The 19,875-nt window shown below is 33.8% G+C and overlaps 2 protein-coding genes and 1 long non-coding RNA gene across 4 annotated transcripts; all 3 read right to left on the minus strand.

Annotated features, from left to right (window-relative positions):
• LOC125199472 (pectin acetylesterase 7-like) lies at positions 1 to 5,254 on the minus strand. Its single transcript, XM_089065256.1, has 10 exons — positions 4,954 to 5,254; positions 2,136 to 2,216; positions 1,377 to 1,430; positions 1,028 to 1,114; positions 871 to 950; positions 678 to 764; positions 475 to 596; positions 327 to 384; positions 177 to 230; positions 1 to 91 (listed from the first exon to the last, which is right to left on the minus strand). Exons 1-10 carry the CDS (start codon positions 5,252 to 5,254, stop codon positions 8 to 10), a joined length of 1,008 nt encoding a protein of 335 aa, XP_088921382.1. The 3' UTR covers positions 1 to 7.
• Positions 5,255 to 11,380: 6,126 nt separating this feature from the next.
• Positions 11,381 to 14,942, minus strand: LOC125210537 (pectin acetylesterase 8-like). Of its 2 annotated transcripts, none has more exons than XM_048110102.1 (13): positions 14,861 to 14,942; positions 14,519 to 14,636; positions 14,353 to 14,435; positions 13,351 to 13,489; positions 13,192 to 13,271; positions 12,999 to 13,085; positions 12,793 to 12,917; positions 12,649 to 12,706; positions 12,508 to 12,561; positions 12,338 to 12,415; positions 11,966 to 12,074; positions 11,743 to 11,882; positions 11,381 to 11,667 (listed from the first exon to the last, which is right to left on the minus strand). In XM_048110102.1, exons 2-13 carry the CDS (start codon positions 14,547 to 14,549, stop codon positions 11,569 to 11,571), a joined length of 1,083 nt encoding a protein of 360 aa, XP_047966059.1. In that variant the 5' UTR covers positions 14,550 to 14,636; positions 14,861 to 14,942; the 3' UTR covers positions 11,381 to 11,568. The 2 variants fall into 2 exon arrangements, with proteins under 2 accessions (XP_047966059.1, XP_088921860.1); XM_089065734.1 differs by having other exon boundaries at positions 12,508 to 12,579.
• Positions 14,943 to 18,033: 3,091 nt separating this feature from the next.
• LOC125202782 (uncharacterized) lies at positions 18,034 to 19,835 on the minus strand. The gene is made up of 2 exons (XR_007173190.2): positions 18,377 to 19,835; positions 18,034 to 18,290 (listed from the first exon to the last, which is right to left on the minus strand). It is a non-coding gene; the product is annotated as an uncharacterized LOC125202782 (long non-coding RNA).
• Between the last annotated feature and the right edge of the window lie 40 nt (positions 19,836 to 19,875).

The raw sequence follows: 19,875 nt of genomic DNA on the forward strand, positions 1-19,875 counted from the left end.
TGTAGTTTCATACTTGGAACGTATCAAAAGCTGATTCAGCTATAAAGAGTGGAGTGGCAACATCTTCAACCAAATACTCGGCAAAAAGACACTAAAAATTAATTTCATTAAAATGTGATCATCATTGTTGTCGTAGTATAAAGGAAAATGTTGTAAACAAAATATAATCATCTCACCAAATTTGGGTCCCTCTTAGATGTGCATGATCTAGGCAATAATGATCTAAGTTCCTGTGCCAAAAAACAGTACAAAATAATTTGTTGTACTGTATGAAAACTTAATTACTAATTTAATTACTAATTAAATAGTAAGAATTAGAATAATACATTTGCAGCAATCACTCCAGCAAAATGGCTTTCTAATTGGTTTGCCAATTCACCTTCCCTGTTAGGAATTTAATTAGGTGACATACCATGTAATTTATTTATATTGCGTATGTATATCAGAAATTAGTTTAAATTTGAATTTACCCGCGTATAAAAAAAACCACTATCCGATATACACTTGACTCTGATATTATTCGGAAACAGGGCTTGGAATCTATCACAATGTAGGATTGTGCTCAATCCACCTGCTGAGAAACCCGTCAAGATAGCCTACAAATAATCAAAATAATGAATATATGTTAATAAATATACATAAATTGATAGTAATAGATTTAAAGCGCAGATATGTACATTGTGAGCATTCCCCGTTCCTTTGTTAAGCAGCTCCTCCATTATAGCAGTATAGATCCTCCCACCTCGGAATGTAAAGTTGTTAGCCTGAACCAATTTTAATTGAATATATAAATAAATTATTTTGATGTAAATAATATAATTTTAATAAAATTGAGATGAAAATACAAATATATATATTTATATGTCTTACAGGATCAACTTGGTCGTCATCGGACAAAAACAATGAGCCATCACAGTAGTGAACAAAAACTTTATGCCAATCGTAGAACTAAAAATAACAAAAAGCAAAAAACATAGTTAACTTGGGGTTAAATTAATAATTAAAATAATTAATTTTATAAACTTACCGGGATTAGATAGACTATCTGAGTCAAGGATTCCTTTGAATGGTAGCCCGTTAATAGGAAAATCAATGTCAGTGCTTCCATAATACTCCTTCCGTCCCGGTTAAGATGACACATTGCTTAGCCGGCACGAGATTTTAGGAGTTATTGGTTAAAGTGTTTAATAGGAGATAGAATGTGGATGTAAGTATTAAAGTAGATAAAGAAAGATGGATATTTTAATAGGAGTAAGAAAAGGTGGTTGAGTGTATTAATTGGAGAGAGAAAGTTACCAAAAAAGGAGATGTGTCATCTTAGTTGGGACAAACTAAAAAAGAAAACGTGTCATCTTAAGCGGGACGGAGAGAGTAGGTTTTTGACCTATTTTGACAGGGCTCTTCCTCTAAATCACACCATTTACCGCCTTTACATGATAAAACCAAATTTCTTTTTAATTTGAATAAATTACATTATACACATGCTCAAAATGTTTTTTTGAAACAAATTATTAATATGCCGTAATACACCAAATTTCTCCATAATTATATTGTTTATATACTATATGAGTTATATTTAAGTGAGAAATGTATATGGGCTTGTTTGACACAACGGCCCATAAAATATTTGAGAATAGCTGAATAGATGTGTTTGATAAGTGAGAAAATGTTCCTTTTGCAGTACCTTTTGCAAACTGCCCCTTGAGTATTGGTTAGGAAAAATTAATAACTTATTAATTAATTACCAATAATTTATTTACTTAATTAATGACAGACTAAGGCAACTTAGTGTTTGTGTTGTGAAAAAAGTGAGGTGTGGAGAAGAGCCCATAGCAAACTAAACTGGTCAAGAACACAAGATTTCCGAACTCGTAAAAACTCTTTGAAATTATGAAAAAGTAAAACAAGAAAGAACATGGGAAAAAAAAAAGATAAATGTATCATCATATGAACATGAACAAAGGAACAAGAAATTAATTTGAGGACACATGCACAAAATCTCCATCAGACACGTCAAATTTGGACAACAACAGGGAGGAACTATGGGAATTTCAAATCAACACAAGATATCATAAACTTCATAATTAATTAAAATATAATGTAAAATTACTAATTAAAGAAAGATATAAATACCTCCAAGAGTACTAGCCAGTTTGTAGATCCATCTCCAAATCCCTCACTGTAGGCATATGCAGGTGGAGTTCCATCCAAACAAACTAAATAATAATTTAATCATTGCAGTTAAGTGTATATGATTAGTTCCATGCTTATGCAGAAGTCAGAACTAAATTTGTTCTGAACAAAGATGAAATAAAATAATACTACAACAATCACGAAATCGCTGAATCTCTACCAAAAATATTCATTACTTGAAAGTTGAAAATAATAAATTAAATACATTATTGGAAATACATTTCTATTTCGCCGAACGCCTATATGTTGTATCGAATGGTTGTTTGGGGTCAAAATAAAATTTCTAAGAGAAGTACTTCTCCGTCTCATAATAGAGAGCACACTTGAGAATTGACTCGAGAATTTGGGCGATGTTGTTTTGTGTGTTAGGTGGAGAGAGAAAAATAGTACTCAGTATATTTTTATTAATGAACTTTTTCCAACAAAGAAAATGTGACATCTTTTATATGACAAACTATAAGGGAAAGTGAGACATCTATTATGAGACAAAGGGAGTATAAAGTTACCCAAATATTATAAAAACATCGATGAGATATTTGAAATAAAGTTATATTTCATTCAACCTCTATTTCATATTCACCTCATAAAGTGACGAAGTATTATATTGCGTCATCAAAAAACAGATAAATTTATAAATGACACATATTTTAATGTACAATTAGTAAATAAGATTGAAATGAGAAAAAGTATGAGTGGGAGAGAGAAAAGGTTGTGGCAAATAGTGGTATTGGATAAGTGATCCACATTATTAGTAGTGTGTAATCGGTTAAAAACATTCCATATTTAAACTTTGGTATAATTTTTGGGGACAACTCAGAATGGTAAAACTTGTCTTTTTTTAGGATGAATTAAGTTAGTATATATCAAAGCCTCGCATTAAAATATTGGACTTTAAATAAATATTTGTATAGTCAATTATATCTTATAAGAGCATTTGGTCCTGCACATATGGCTTCACGAACCTCATCAAAACAATACTTCGGCAAGTTTTTATAGCAATCTGGTCCTAGCAGAGTATATGATTCTCCTAAGATTGTTGCACATATTACAAGGAATATTACAAGGAATATCATCTTAATCATGGATTAGACTTCATTATCAATCTTTCGTTTTGACAAATTTTGTTCAACTATAATTTTTTTATTAGTCTTTATATAAACACACTGCTTTGTATGGATCTGTTACTAAACTAATATTGAAACATAAACTTTTATCTGTTACGAAGTACTAAATTAATGTTGAAAAATTCTATATAATGCATTTTAGTTTGTAATAAAGACATACTGATTTGAGTCATTACAATTAACACAAAATATAAGTTTCTCTTTAACTCTTCATAACATAATCAAGACAAAAATCAAATTAAGTATATTCCGTCATTATACTAGTACTGTAGATTACAAGCACGAGAAATCACAATTAGAAAAGGGTAGAAAGTCTCCCAGTGGTTAGACTAGTTTGAACCCGTGACCTAAAGGTCACCACAACTCCGTGCTACCGTACAACCCGTTGGTTCTTTTCCTTTTTCTTTAATTAGACATTTCATTCTATAAGTTCTTTTTCTTTTTATAATATATTAATTGATCTTAATTTATATTATACTTTTTAGCTAATTTTGTAAATATTCATTCCTAATTTTTTCAATAAATACTTTCCATGAATTTATGAATCAAAATTATCAAAATTAGTAGTATTATTTTTGGTCTATCAATTATAAATAAGTCTAACCTGAAAGAAAGAAAGAAATACTTAAACAATCATCAACAAATCATCATAACTATGTAATAACTTTACATACTTATGATTGGGTCCCCATAATTGTAAGAAATGAAGTGATGCGGTGGATGAAAGAACGAATTGCTCGAAAAATTGGGTATTACGAAAACGTAAATTAGCATTATTCCGAGCTTAATTGAATCGAGAGAGAGTGTACAAAATAAGAATGAAAAAAATCTTCAACAAACTCTGAACCGCTATTTAAACATAAAAGTCCAACGGCTATATCCAACGGTTGAGATTAGATCTATCATTAATTTTAAACTCGATCTGACGGTTGGTGAAACACAGTGTTGCACGCAGCTAAAACTAGCCCTTGATTCGAGCCATCACTTATGCTCACAGTTACTTTACATGATTGGTCCATTTCCTCAAAAATTAAAGAGGCATCCTGATGAAGTTTATATGTTCCAAACATCATTTATGTGATGCTTGCAGGGCCATTGCCATCACATCAAAAATATCTCAAAATATATGATAATTCAAAACTTACCCATACGAAATACTTATCAAATGCATTAACCATAAGATACTTATCAAAAATAAGCTTCAACACTCACTTTCGTTGTTTTTAGAATTTATTAATAGAAGTTCTGATGGAAGATAGGCCATTGATAAGTACACATCGGAATGGAGACAAGATCAATCAATAAGATAATTTCAGAATGGAAGCTAGACTGTCCATATTATATTTACAGATACAATAATTTTTATTATGAAAAATGAATTCATGATAATTAACACTAGATCTAAAGAACCAGAAATTTAAGTATCCATCAAATAATAAAGTAAATTAAGTATTAGTGTCCCTTTATTAATTTGGTAATACCCAACCATATTTCAGAATATATTTCATTGAGTCGCACCATTTTACAATAGAACTATTATACTTATTTTTTGTTACACCTTATTTAGTATTAATAAAAGTTGGTTGGTGCATTCACGTAGCTCCAGGTCCGTCATAGATATATCTCCAAATTTCACCTGCCATATCTACTGATTCATCGCGGCTCAAGTTGCAAGATTTTCCAACATCGATGGCCAATACGTCGATGAAACATTGAATATCAAGTATAGCAGTAATTGGACCGCTACATCTATGTATTATTTCTTCGTATGGACCGTTTGGTCCTGCACATATCGCCTCACGAACTATATCGACACAATTCTGCGGCAAGTTTTTGTAGCAATCGGGTCCTGGCGGAGTATATGAGTTCGATTCGTATACAATTGTTGCACATATTACAAGGACCGTCACTATCTTGATCATGGATTTGAACTTCATTACAAATCTTTCCTTTTCACAATGGTTCAACTATAATTTTTATTAATCTTTATATGAACATATATACTAGTTTAGATGGGATCTGTTACTAAATTAATGTTGATACATAAACTTTTATATGTTACTAAATAAATGTTAAAAATTAAATATGCATTTAAGTTTGCACTCAAGAAGACATAACGATTAGAGTCGTTACAATTAACACAATCTAGGAAAGTTTCAATAAGTTATGATAATAATCATACACATACAATTTTACAAGTAAAAAATCAAACTAATTAAAGTCCGTCAATATACGAGATATGCTCATATTCCACTAACCTTTTCCCACCCACTTTTCTTAACAATTGTTCAAACCCGTGCCGCTACGAGACTAAAAATATATAAAATGAGACTTTTAATGGCGGACGGAAGGTGTCACACCCTAACCCCTCTGACGTATATGTTTATAATAAACAAATACAAATTAAAGTAAAGAAATCACATATTAATCATTTCACCATCCAAAATGCTATAATTACAAAATCCATCATCCATCGCACATATAAATGACATCAAATATCATAAACAATTTCATATCCATAAGTAGGGATGTCAATCGGGCCAGCCCATTGGGTTTCGGGCCAACCCTATTCGGGTTGCGGGTCAATCGGGTGCGGGCTAATCGGGCTGTGATTTTTTCGGGTTATAAAAGTTCAACCCTAACCCTAAAAGCTCGGGTTTCGGACTAGCCCAGTTAATCGGGTTGCTAACGATAAAATTAACATGCGCTCAATCCAATAAATAATAGTGAAAATTAGTTATATTTTTAAAATGTAAAATATTTAATTATGATAAATTTGAGATATATGCTTAAACTCAAACATAAACATGACCAAATACTAATATTTGAGATTTATATAAAATAAAACATAAAATCAAGAAATTTTAAAGCATGTTTTAGAAATTTAAAAGTATATTTTTTTAATGAATTTGAAGTTTCTAATTTATATATCTATTATTATGTTAATAAAATTATTTTTTTAGTAATCTATATTATAAAATAACCAATGCATTGTCGAATTAGAGTCAAACAAATAGAACGATAGAAATCTTATCGGGTTTCCGGGCCAGCCCATCGGGTTTTCGGGCCTGGCCCTAACGGGTTGCGGGTTAATCGGGTGCGGGCTAATCGGGCTGTAATTTTATCGGGCTAGAAATTTTCAGCCCTAACCCTGTAAATTTGGCGGGCTATTCGGACCGGCCCACGGGTTACGGGCTACATTGACATCCCTATCCATATGCATATGTCTCTCTATTCAATTGATTATTCTGTGACAAATCAAGCCTGGTATCTGCCTGGGATTTCCATTATATACGACCCGAAGGTCCCTTTTAATTATTTGACCTTTCCACGAAGGCCCCTCTTTGCATATTGACCTTTCCACGAAGTCCCTTCTTTGATTTGACCTTTCCATGAAGGTCCCTCTTTGCATATTTTCTTTGACTCGTAGGTCCATTATCATTGTATATGACTCGTAGGTCTATTTTCATTATCATTGATATCAGACCCATGGCAAGACTGTCACCTATCATCTTTAATCCAATGATGCATATAATTCTAATGCTATATAAAAATATGTCCATTGCATCACTCACATATCCATATCGTATTCGTACATAAGACTCATTTACATTTTCTCTCTCTGTGCCCTATCATCTGAGTATATATCGTAACGTTCCATTCCTTTAGTAGCTCGCTACAAGTGGCACACAAGTGTGAACTGTCCAAATTTTCATGTTGTTGGTCATACCGACGCTTCTAGTTGGTGCATCGTTTCTGGCTGTATGCCTGTCATGTGTATCTATACGAAATTAAGTTTATGCCTTTCATGAGAGTCTTGTGTTAAGAACTCGACGATTAATCGATCAGTCTTAACTTGGATAGGATCTGATACTACATAGAAGAAGCATGATTAAAAATTTCTTTAATTTGGAAGGGCTCTAGAGTAGCCAAGGGGACAAGAATAACATCTCTAGTTCGATTCTTATGGATTTTTATCATCGAGTTGCGACAATTTATTTGAAGGCAACCACTAAGTTCAATTGAACTTATCATGTCCATTCAGAGAACTACGTGGTTCAAATGGTTTTAGATAAACCCATTGAATTGTGAACTCACTTCTGATGAAAGCTTGAAAGAACATAAGATAGATCATGAAAATAGGGTGAAGTTGTATAGGATAGTTCAACTGTATGCTCAAATTGAAAAGATCTGAACATTAAGAATGACGATTTCAACATGTCAAGGCCTGAGATGATCAACCATGGGAGGGTTTAGAAATATACGCAATTGCCACGAATCAATATTGGTCATGGTTCAGCGACATCATACTATGAGATCATGGAAACAAATCAATGGATTCGCAGGTTTGGTTAGAGGCAACCAAGGTTAAAGAAACTTTTTAAAACGATCAAATAGATCCAATCCGTCAAGGAAAATGCAATACACTAGCCTTAACTTAGTGTTGCTGAAAGAAATTTACGAGCTAAAAACAATATATGTGATGGAACTGAGCTAAAAGAATTTCACTCATGTAAGAAAGATATCGCCACAAACATGGTTGCAACATAAAGAGGTGAACAAAGGTTCTAATATAATATGCCATCCTCTGAAGATAAATGCCTGAACGTCGAGATTATTTTGGAGTTTATAAATGGTGGGTCATAAAAGACGACAATCAATCAAGGTGCTTGAGAATATATGAGCAATCCAATTTCGGAAACTGAAAGTGAGTCACTACTTCCGTGGAAAAATGAAATAGTGAATGTATTACTTGCAAAAAATGTCAGTCAATCCAAAGTCTAAAATAAACAAGGGGCACTGTTAAGGAGGTTCAGAATCCAAGTAAGTACTGTTGATTAAAATCGTCTTATATTAACCTCGGAGGTGACATTCCCTTGTTCATCTTTCGAGAGTTGGAACATTATAAGATTGTTCTAGGGAATCCAAAGTTCTAAATTGGGATTTATCGCATTGCTACAACTAGAATTTATAGTTGAAGGTCAAATCTTCATTGTTTTCTTGGAAGTTCATAACGATCTTTCTTGCGAAATCTCATAGCTCTCGTGTGTGCTCGATGTGTAAAAAGGAGGCGTTCCTATGACGCGTCGCCACTGGTAACTTAAAATGAGAGATTAGAAATTTTCATTGGATCGTAGGTACGATCTATCATTGTTGCAGGGATACACCACCTAGCATATTTCCATGTCTCAATTTCCAAATCGTATGCCACTTATTTTCGTATTCTAAGTGTTCTTATCGTTCATGGAAAACGATAGGGAATTGTAATCATTAATCTAAGTTCGAGCTTGAACAAAAATCTCCGTTTTTCCTATTACTTGGGAAAGTGATGTTACAGTTGTCCACTTACAACTACTTGTTCAAACGTGTTGCAGCCTAACATACTTTCTTAGGCGCTCTATGTTCGCATACATAGTCCCGAATACAAGTCATTAACATCGTCACAATATGTTCAAAGATCACATATTTGATCATGCCTAACACATTACACTTAGTGTCAAAATGCAACTCATAAAGTTTCGTGAAAGATACATTTTCCTCAAAAAGGTGGCACAGCTTTTGCATGACTAAGAATATTTTTCCTTAGAAACTTCAAGAAACATAGGTATTTACCTCCTTTGCTGTGGTTGAACGTGACGAGTTGAGGTGTTGGGTCCCTTTAAACTTTCCATTTTAGTTATATTCTAGCCTAGTACTATCATTCTAGACTAAGGCTTGAAAGAAGGTTCTTGGGTCCAGAGCGAAAGAACGGTGCTCTGGTACCACTCTGTCACGACCACAACTCCCTAGTGCTAGTGAGCGTAGCTATTTCGCGACTAAACAATTCTCAATGATCAAGGGACAACATAAAAAGGGTGAAATCACTTAAAGCAATAGTCTTAAAGGCATATGGGTACATAGTCAAAATGAATTCAGCGTATCAAGACTAAGTTCATAACTTTGTAGAACATAACTCTAGATTGCAGCGGAAGAGTCCAAGACAAAATAGCACGTATGAAGACATGCTACTTTGGGCTACCTAACTTCTTAGATAATCATAAAACAAAACATGACATGACTAACATACTTGGAAATAATACTTAATTAGGCTTAAGAAGCCAAATGAACTCAAACGTGAATGCACCCTAAGTGCATGATCATTTTATTCCTTTTTCCTTAATTCATAAGAAGTCCTTGAGCATTAAATAAATCATACGATTTAGTTTGATGTGGAGGTCTACCAATTATTCGTTTAACGAAAGAGCGTTACCTCCTATATAAATTATTCAAGCATAAAAATATTCACCCGAGATCTACTCGTCATTTCCCATAAATTATTCGATTGAGCAACATAGGAGGGCCCGTGATTTAATCAGCAATAAAGCAGCCCAAAATTCAATCTAACTCCGGCCCAAGACTATTTCATAGTTGGCCCAAGTACTAAATTAAAAGAAGGGCATTACCAATACTCTTCACCTCCATCGATCTCATCTCTCCCATTTCATCCGGTCCGGATCACCTACGACTTTTCCTACAACATCCTCTACTCCACCCCTCACAAACATAATTAATAGGCCCACTGGCCCACCATCATATTTTATATTTGTGAGGGGTGGATTAGGGGATGTTGTAGAAAAAGTTGTAGGATCCGGAGTGCATGTCATCTCTTCACTTTCAATTTCCCAATTCACAAAACAAATCCCCAATCTGGTCCCTCACGCCACACTCTCTCTCTACTGCTCCATCGCTCTTGTTCGATCTCCAGCCACGCCGCCACCACCGTCCTCGTTTCGACACTCAATCGAGACCCCGCCGCCGGGACCTCAAGGCAACACCTAGGCGTTCACTTTAACTGACCGGGATTTGGTCGATTTCTCGGCCACCACATAGCTCCGCCGTCAGCCGTCAGCTCTAGGCCTACGACGATAGTCATCTAACCGCAGGAACAAGTTTTCCAGGCCTACGATTTCCTCTTGCAAAAGACAGTGGCTTAAAATCTGATTTCGAAAGTTCTCAAAGTTGTGAGCTTGAGTTGAGCATGAAAATACTTGTGGGAAGGAAAAAGTAATTGTTACCTATGGGTGTGGGAGTTGTCTGTAAGACTCTGCACAGACTCTTCTCCTAGCTCACTCACTCTCAACCTTGCTATGTTGCTGGAAAAAGTTTCAAAGTGTAGGAGAGTGTTCAAAGGTGGTGTGGAGGGGATTTTATAGGCACAAATGTGTACTCGTGTAGCCTTTATTGTATTTCTTTGTTATTTTCCTGCAGCAAATCTCCCTTTTCTTTGATTCTTGCAGTAACTTTAACAGAATTTGGTGGTATCTATGCATTTATGTTATTTGTAGTACTAGATACTTGGCTGTTTACTTCATCTTGTTCTCATATGGCCACCTAGTGACCGGTACATAAACATTTCAGGTGCTGCCATATGGTGTGAAGGATTTCAGAATTTGACTTGCCCTCTTTGCTGAATTTTTGGTCTCCTATTGTCAAAGAAGGGTTGTTTCTTTTTCTTCTAATAGTAGTTCCTTAATTTCCCACAATTAACACTTGTTTTATCTTGTAGGAGGAAGAAACAACTTGGCTGCCACTCAGCTGTCCCAGAATGTGGGCCCGACGGGCTGATCGGATACGGGCCGCGGTGGGGGTGCGACATGGGCTCGGGAGAAAGAGGCCCAAAGAACTTTTCCTTTGTATTTTACATTCTTTCTTCTAATTTCATGTTTCAATTATGTAAGATAAATAGTAAGTCCAGAGATGCGTACATAAATTTTCATTCGTGACATGGACTTTTATCAATGCAATAAACATGGGTTCGTTTTTAATTCACTTGTTGCTCCCTTTCATTCAATGCACAAATATTCTATTTATATTTTCATGCATGTACACCACTATATATATTCATATTAGATAACGAAACTAATTTAATTACTAACTAAATATATATCTATTTTTATGTTTCGTTCATATATAAATAAAAATAATTTGAATACTAACCATGATATATTATGCCAACTCCACATAACGTCTTTTATAATATCGGAAGAATATATTTGAAGAGGCATAGAGAATACAATACGCAATAACAACACAAAAAGAAAATATATATTGCTATGCAAAATTTATGTTTTAGGTTAGAGATGTTACGGAAGATCTACTAAGATCTACTAGTAAGGAGACTAAAAATATGTAAGAGATATTGATATACATTACAACTGCCGTCTCTATCGGATACGCATACTTAACATAATCAAAAAATTAGACCGGCCCATTATTTAGGATAACATGATTGTGGACATAAATTAAGAGCATCTATCTCTTGGAATGCACTTCGATCATAAAACCAATCACCAATAGCTTTTCCTACACTCTGCATCACATAGTATGTCACACCAAATATTAGTACTACTAATATAGAAGAAAATTGATCAAGTAATATTCTTACTTTATTGTCAAGCACCGGGTATTTTATCCAGTTATAGCTTTGGAAGATATGCGTATGAAGATAGCACGAATCCAAGAATACCCCCCTACTTGAAGAGTTATCGAGTTTCATTAATGTCTTCTTGAAAATAGGTCCAAAATCTGAAAATATGAATGCCAATGGTGAGAAATTAACATTTGATTTCACAATTTTAAAAATGGAAAAACAAATTACTTAAAACTACCTTTTATTATTTCTATTTGTGTAGCATTGCACTCCTCCAAGAAACGTGAGCAATTTCGCCATTGAATTGGATCCAGACCAGGAATAGTTAGTATGAAGTTGTATCCAATCTGCAATATGTTAGAATAGAAATAGATGAATAATAGCAGAGGATATTATTTATATTTGATGGATAAGAAGACATATAGTATTATTATTTTTGTTTCTTCGAGTAATTTTTTTGTGAATGAAAATGTATGCTTAAGCTAAATGGCAAGCAGGGTATGATAATAATAGAAATAATAGCAACAACTTCTTACAACAATATGATGCATACAGATGTATCGATTTTGCAGTACACAGTAAATAATACTAAATTCATGTAGTTTCATACCTGGAACGAATCAAAAGCTGATTCAGCTATAAAGAGTGGAGTGGCAACATCTTCAACCAAATACTCGGCAAAGAGACACTAAAAATTAATTTCATTAAAATGTGATTATCATCGTTGTTGTATTGTGTAGTATAAAGGAAAATGTTTTAAACAAAATATAATCATCTCACCAAATTGGGGTCCCTCTTAGATGTGCATGATCTAGGCAATAATGCTCTAAGTTCCTGTGCCAAAAAACAGTACTACAAATTAATTTAGTGTACTATTTGAAAACTTAATTATTAATTAAATAGTAAGAATTAGAATAATACATTTGCAGCAATCGCTCCAGCAAAATGCCTTTCTGATTGGTTTGCCAATTCACCTTCCCTGTTAGGAAATTAAGTAGGTGACTTAACATGTAATCTATTTGTATTGCGTATGTATATCAGAAATTAGTTTAAATTTGAATTTACCCGCGTATAAAAAAACCACTATCCGATACACACTTGACTCTTGTAGTATTCGAAAAGAGGGCTCGGAATCTATCACAATGTAGGATTGTGCTCAATCCACCTGCTGAGAAACCCGTCAAGATAGCCTACAAATAATCAAAATAATGAATATATGTTAATAAATATACATAAATTGATAGTAATAGATTTAAGGCGCAGATATGTACATTGTGAGCAATCCCCATTCCTTTGTTAAGCAGCTCCTCCATTATAGCATTATAGATCCTCCCACCTCGGAATGTGAGGCTGTTAGTCTGAACCAATTTTAATTGAATATATAAATTAATTATTTTGATGTAAATGACATAGTTTTAATAAAATTGAGATAAAAATACAAATATATATATTTATATGTCTTACAGGATCAACTTGGTCGACGTCCGACAAAAACAACGAGCCATCACAATAGTGAACAAAAACTTTATGCCAATCGTAGAAATCTAAAAACAACAAAAAGCAAAAGACATAGTTAACTTGGGGTTAAATTAATAATTAAAATAATTAATTTTGTAAACTTACCGGGATTAGCTTGACTATTTGAGTCAAGTATTCCTTTGAATAGTATCCCGTCAATAGGAAATTCATGGTCAGTGCTGCCATAGTAGGTTTTTGACCTATTTTGACAGGTCTCTTCCTCTAAATCACACCATCTTCCACCCTTACATGATAAAACCAATTTTTTTTTTAATTTGAATAAATTACATTATACACATGCTCAAAATATTTTTTTTGAAACAAATTAATAATATACCGTAATACACCTATTTTAAAAAACAAAACAGCACCTATAAGATTCTCATTTTCTCCATAATTATATTGTTTATATACTATATGAGTAATATTTAAGTTGAGATAAATTATACTGCATCAATTAACAACCAATGTTTCCAGAAAATAGACATCCAGAAATAGACACAATGGCCCAGAAAATAACAGCAAGAATTTATTTGAGAATTGTTTTTAAGTCTCTTAGAAAAGCCTTTTTTTGTGGGTTTGGTAAGTGAGAAAATGTATATGGGCTTGTTTGACAATATTTGAGAATAGCTGAATAGATGTGTTTGATAAGTGAGAAAATGTTCCTTTTGCAGTACCTTTTGCAAACTGCCCCTTGATGATTTGTTAGGAAAAATTAATAATTTATTAATTAATTACCAATAATTAATGTATTTAATTAATGACAGACTAAGGTAACCTTAGTGTTTGTGTTGTGAAAAAAGTGAGGTGTGGAGAAGAGCACATAGCAAAACTGGTGAAAACTTGTGAAAATTATGACTTGTGAAAACTTGTGGGAATTCCAAACTAGTGAAACCTATTGAAATTATGAAAATTTAAAAAAAGAAAAGAACATGAACAAGGGAACAAGAAATTAATTTGAGGAAACATGCACAAAATTAAACTCCATCAAACTCATCAAATTTGGACAACAACAGGGAGGATCTATGATAATTTTAAATCAACACATAATATTATAATTAATTTAAACATAATATAAAATTACTAATTAAAGAAAGATTTAAATACCTCCAAGAGTACTACCCAGTTTGTAGATCCATCTCCAAATCCCTTACTGTAGGCATATGCTGGTGGAGTTCCGTCCAAACAAACTAAATAATAATTTAATTAATGAGTAATTATCATGATAATTAGTACTCCAATATTTACAAAATATATAAGTATAATTAATTACCTGCCCCTTTTGGAACGGCCGAGTATAGCATAGTGTAGTTGACTTTCTCTACGCAGATGCTTCAAGTGTACACAACAGTATCATGAAGCAAGTGATCATCATGTGTTTACCCATGATTCTTCACATACAAAAGAAAAAAAAAATAGATTAGTACAATTGAAATGCTCATTTATAAACAAATTTGCTATAGATTATTTACCACGTCACTAAAATCTTGTGTTAATTAAAAACAAATGACTTTGATTTCATTTTTTTGGGGCTTCTAACAAGTTTCTCTAAACACTAAATTGAAAAAAAAAATATTAAAATCGAAATTTAGGGAGGGCCGGCGGCGGATTGTACCTGCAGGTGGCCGGCGGCAGCGTCGGAGAGTGTGTGTGAGAGAGAGGGTGAGTGCAGAGTTTAGAGTTAGAATGAGAGTGAGGGGAGAGTCGAAGAAGGAGTACTATTTATCAACAAATTGTTCAAGAAGGTCACATGAGCTTTTAATTTGAAATTAAAAATTATTGGGTTTGTATGTGTGATAAATGTAGAATTGAAAATTGAAAATTACTAAGTTTGTATGTTTGGTAGTAATATTGAAAATTTTCGCTTTTATTAAAATGGGGAAAACAATCATTTCTATCACAGCTCCATTATTACTCTCTGTATATATGTATATGCAAATTTTTACTATCACCAAACCTCATTATTTGGTTGGAGCATTATAACATATCAGTATATATGAAGAATACCAGTCACACCATGTATAATAAAATTGAAAATTATTGGGTATGTATGTTTGGTAAATGTTGAAAATTAAAATAACATAACATCATGTATGTTTGGTAAATGTATATCATGATTGGTAAATGTTGAAAATTAAAATAACATAACATGTATATATGTTGGGAACTAATTAAGTTTATATATATCCAAATATAATCCACGGAATCCACCATATGATTCATTCTCACTCTCATATTATTGTCATCATTCTCCAATGAGTAAAAAGCCTCTCATCACTCATCAGGGAAAAACGTACAATTAATGAAAATAGTTCAATCACATTTTTTGGTTATTTAATTAAATGAGAAGTATTTCAAAATATAAAAAAAAATTGGCAACACAATTATTAGAGTAATTTGTGTATCGATTCCCATTTCACTTATCCAGATATATCTAATCATCTTCTAACTACAATATACTTTCAATTTAGGTGTCAAAGACTTGTTGGAACATATTCACAATTTAATAGTAATAGTACTAACATATAGAGAATAGGTGTCAAGACTTATTAGGTACATGAAACAAGACACACATGTAACAAAAATAAAGGACATGCAAATTAATAAAAGTAGACATCTTAAACAATAGTAATAAGTGTATGCATATGATCTGAACAATGATTATATGAAGTAATTTGAATTTTAGTTTACTATATCTATGAATCATTTTGAAAAATTTACATATATTAATTTGTGGGAATATTTTGCCAATGGAAATACAAACAATATTTAAATATTTACTTTAAATCTATGCATACATAGATAAGAAAAAAATCAGAAGGTGCATTTAATTCTTACTATAATAAGCAGGCATCCATTTGATCCATATATCTAGGTCCCCAAAGTGGGTATCACTTTCTAGTGTAATTTCAATTCTATTGGAGTAGGTATAGTTTCTTGTGATTTTTCTGACAATATTTATCATGATTTAGAAATTTCTGTATTAAATTTTTTTCACTAATAGTCTTTTCTACTCTTCACATACCAAATAAAAAAAAAATAGACCAGTACAGTTGAAATGCTCATTTATAAACAAATTTGATTCTACACTCCATAAATATAGATATATTATTTACCACGTCACTAAAATCCAGTGTTAACTAAAACAAATGACTTTAATTTCGTTTTTTTAGGGTTTCTAGCAAGATTCATTAAACACTAAATTGAAGAAAAAATTTGATGGAATAAGAATAATTAAAAGAGGGGGAAAAGAAGTTCAGAAAATAGGAAAAAACAAGTGAACTTAATTACTCGGTTGATTTTTTTAAAGGAGCTTTGAAGCAGTCATGGCAATAATTCATTAGATTTTTAAAAAATTCATTTCCCAGTTTAGAATATCATAAATAAAGTGGTACCTTTTGGATTTTGCCTGAGATTGGTAAATATTTAAACTGTATTGTGTAAATTCAGTCTCATGTCTGCCTAATAATTTAAACACAATAATTGATCCGATGCAAAATTTCAAAATGAAAATTTTAACTCAAAAAAGTGTAGGTGTATTCACTCAATTTTCCTTGTAAAATGAAAAAGTGGTCCATTGAAAAAATGGTTGAATGGGAGAATTTAGAAGTAACTCTCTACAAAGGCTGATTTTGTTAGAACCAAGAAATAGGTCATTAACCCATGCCTAATAATGTACTTATAAACCTAACTTTACTAAAAGTGAGATAAACTACACATTTGGACTCCCCATTCTCCAAATTCTAAAGTCCTGCTCAATAATATTCACCTAATCACCCATGCCTAATAACTATAAATCTAATCACCGTAATAATTAAATTGATATGTTGGGTTTGTAAGTTTGGTAAATATAATTTTTTTATGAAATGGGAAAACACAAATCTAATGTACTTAAAATACATGATTATCATATATTTAAGAAAACAATTAATTAGTCCAAGAACAAAACACACATAATTCCATTAACATGAAATTTTGAATACAGCTGCTGAGACTGCATAAGGAATTTCAAATTGATCATCAACAAGATGTCTTAAATAACAGGAGAATTAATAGGTAGAGATTTCAATGTGTATATGCCATGAAGGTAAGAAAATTTCATCATGTGCATTTTATTAGACGCTATATGCCTATGCTATCAATACTGAATGTCGAGCTCATTTATGTTATTTAATATTTCTAAATCAAATTAGGTCCAAATTAAATATCATTGATTAAGTTAATTTATGCCATAATTGCAATAAACACCTCTTTTTTCTAATATGTGCACGTAAGTATCACCGTAAAAATATTTTTTTATAAAAAGCATAGGAATTACTCAGAGGCGGACCCACATGGTGCCTTGGTGTCCGATGAAACCCCAACTTTGTTATCTTTCGTATATATATATTAGGTTCGAAGTTGGTGCATGTGTGTTAGATGGTACAGGTGGTCTTACCTCAGCCTTCCATTGTATAGGTCCAAGTTCGAATCGTGATGAAGGCAACTTTATTATGTTCACATTTCTTCTTTCTTTTTTAATAGATAAGTTACGTCTTTTTTTTTTTTTTTTTTTTGGGAGAACACTTCCTATTTTGCTATCTTTTTATTTTTATTTTTTAAATTTTATTAACAGTTTCCATTTTCAATTCTCATTTGTAATACCCGCACCCTTACTTTTCTTTTCCCTCGCCATTTTAATATCGAACTAAGGATGTGAAGTTCCCCGTTCATGAAGAATTAATGAAACTCGAGCTTTTGTTGTGAATTTTTAAACTTTTAGTTACAAGTAAAAGCTAAGTAAATCAATTGAACTAAGAATTGGAAATTTACATTGTAGAATATCATGAATTTTCGAATAACATTTCTAATACAATAAACGAACAATTAATGTCAAAAATACTACAATATGTGGATCGAGGCTTCAAAGAAAGAAAACAAAGAAAATAAAATTTAGATGCTTTTCGGGCCTTCCCCCTCAGGCCCAAATCGTGGCCCGTTCGAGCAACCCATCGGCCGAACGGCGGGCCGAGTCCGAGAACATCAAGGTAGCCAAGGTGACCCACCTGCAATATGAGATAAAGCCTTAAGTTTCAGCTAGGGAACAGGAGGTTAAATGGAGTTTTTGTTTAAGGAATTGAGACAATCCTACCTTAGTGATAGAGGACTAAGGACCTATCCAAATGAGGAAAGCCAAATCTGCCTTTATATCTTAGTCACAAACCACCAAAGTGAGTAAATGAGAGGTCCTCTGTCCTTAGCAAAACACCAAGTTCCTTCAAACAAGAGTAGTGGAGATCAAGGAAGTGAGAGATTTCCTGCAGCTTGCAAACAAATAAAGTTATGAACCAAAGTACTATGAGAGCATGTGAGAACAAGTTAAATTAATTAGTCAAACTCTAGTACTCCAAGTAGCACCAAAATGTGTCAAGTAAAGTTGCTGCAAAGGATCAAGAAAAGAGAGATATGCTGCTGGATAGAAACAAGAGTTTCAGCAGCCTCATTTAAGGCTCACAAGTACACCAATCTGCCTATAAATTTCCCTCCACACCACATTCAACTCCCTTTCACACACACTTCAAAATTTCAGCACAAACCGAGAGTAGAGGGTGGAACAAGGTGAACGGCAGCAAAGACAGCCATTCCTTCGATTTTTCCAGAGGTAATACACCTCCATCTTCCTTCCCCAATAGCTTTACATATCATCATATAGAGGCACCACAACTTAGGAAGCACAATCAAAGTAACACAAGCACACTCTCTGCCCTTGTTTAGAACATCATGCTAGCTCAAGGATGTAGAATTTGCTAGAGAAATCTCATAGCAGTAGTAGCCTTTGAAGAACTTTAACTCATAAATGGAACAAGAGCACAATAGGCTGCCCTCATGCTAATTTTCAGTAGCAAACTGTAACCTTTTCAAGATCAATCTCTTTCCAGTAAACTAAAGTATATATCCAAGATCACCACCTCAAATCACAACAATCAAAACGTTTCCAACATTGCTACAGCCCAACTTTTGATCAAAATACTAATAAACAAAAGGGGTGAAAGGACTTAGCTTTTACGATTTGCACTTGGGTTGCCCGATCGGGACGGTGGCGGAGGACTGCAAGGCGGCACTACTCGCCGAAGTTGGGGGCGAGGGCAGCCGCGGGAACATTCACGGCGAGCCTAAGCTCCTGAGGTGAAGAAGGCAGCGGCGAATCGCCGGAGAAGAGGGGAGGAGGGAAATGGCTGGAGCGGCGCCAAGTGACGCAGCAGGCGGCAGCCCTGCTCGTCGGGCAGCCGAGGGCTTCTCCGACCTCGACAGAGAGACGGGAGTTCCCACTGACGGAGCTCTAATTTTCCACCGAGGATGAGCGGCGCAAAACGACGCAGCGGGCGGCAGCCCTGCTCGTCGGGCAGCCGGAATAAGGGCGGCCGCGAGGCGGCGAAGAAATTAAGGTCGGACGTGCTTTGAAATTGGGGATTTTTGTTCTAAGAAGAGATTAAGACCGAGGGTTTGTGAGGAAGGACATCGGAACCTCCGGCGACGCAAGGGAGGCGCCGGCCGGAGCTCCTAGCGACGGGCGACGAGGAGGCGCCGCTACATTTCTTCCGCTGAGGGTTTCGGTCAAGAGGGTGAAGGAGTGAGAGAGAGATGTCGATG

The sequence above is a fragment of the Salvia hispanica genome, chromosome 2 (assembly GCF_029641045.1).
Source record: "Salvia hispanica isolate PSC_SH4W2 chromosome 2, Shi_PSC_v1, whole genome shotgun sequence".
In the NCBI taxonomy this organism is placed as follows: Eukaryota; Viridiplantae; Streptophyta; class Magnoliopsida; order Lamiales; family Lamiaceae; genus Salvia; species Salvia hispanica.

What these genes read in the sequence shown, in the direction of transcription:
- LOC125199472 (XM_089065256.1), bottom strand. Translation starts at nt 5,254, where the DNA reads ATGAAGTTCAAATCCATGATCAAGATAGTGACGGTCCTTGTAATATGT. An exon ending in CTGGAGTGATTGCTGCAAAT is followed by an intron (nt 231 to 326) that starts GTATTATTCTAA and finishes TTTTTGGCACAG; the next exon opens with GAACTTAGATCATTATTGCC. An exon ending in CTAAGAGGGACCCAAATTTG is followed by an intron (nt 92 to 176) that starts GTGAGATGATTA and finishes ATTAATTTTTAG; the next exon opens with TGTCTTTTTGCCGAGTATTT.
- LOC125210537 (XM_089065734.1), bottom strand. Translation starts at nt 14,549, where the DNA reads ATGCTATACTCGGCCGTTCCAAAAGGGGCAG. An exon ending in ACGTCGACCAAGTTGATCCT is followed by an intron (nt 13,086 to 13,191) that starts GTAAGACATATA and finishes AAATTGGTTCAG; the next exon opens with ACTAACAGCCTCACATTCCG. An exon ending in ACAAATAGAAATAATAAAAG is followed by an intron (nt 11,883 to 11,965) that starts GTAGTTTTAAGT and finishes TCATATTTTCAG; the next exon opens with ATTTTGGACCTATTTTCAAG.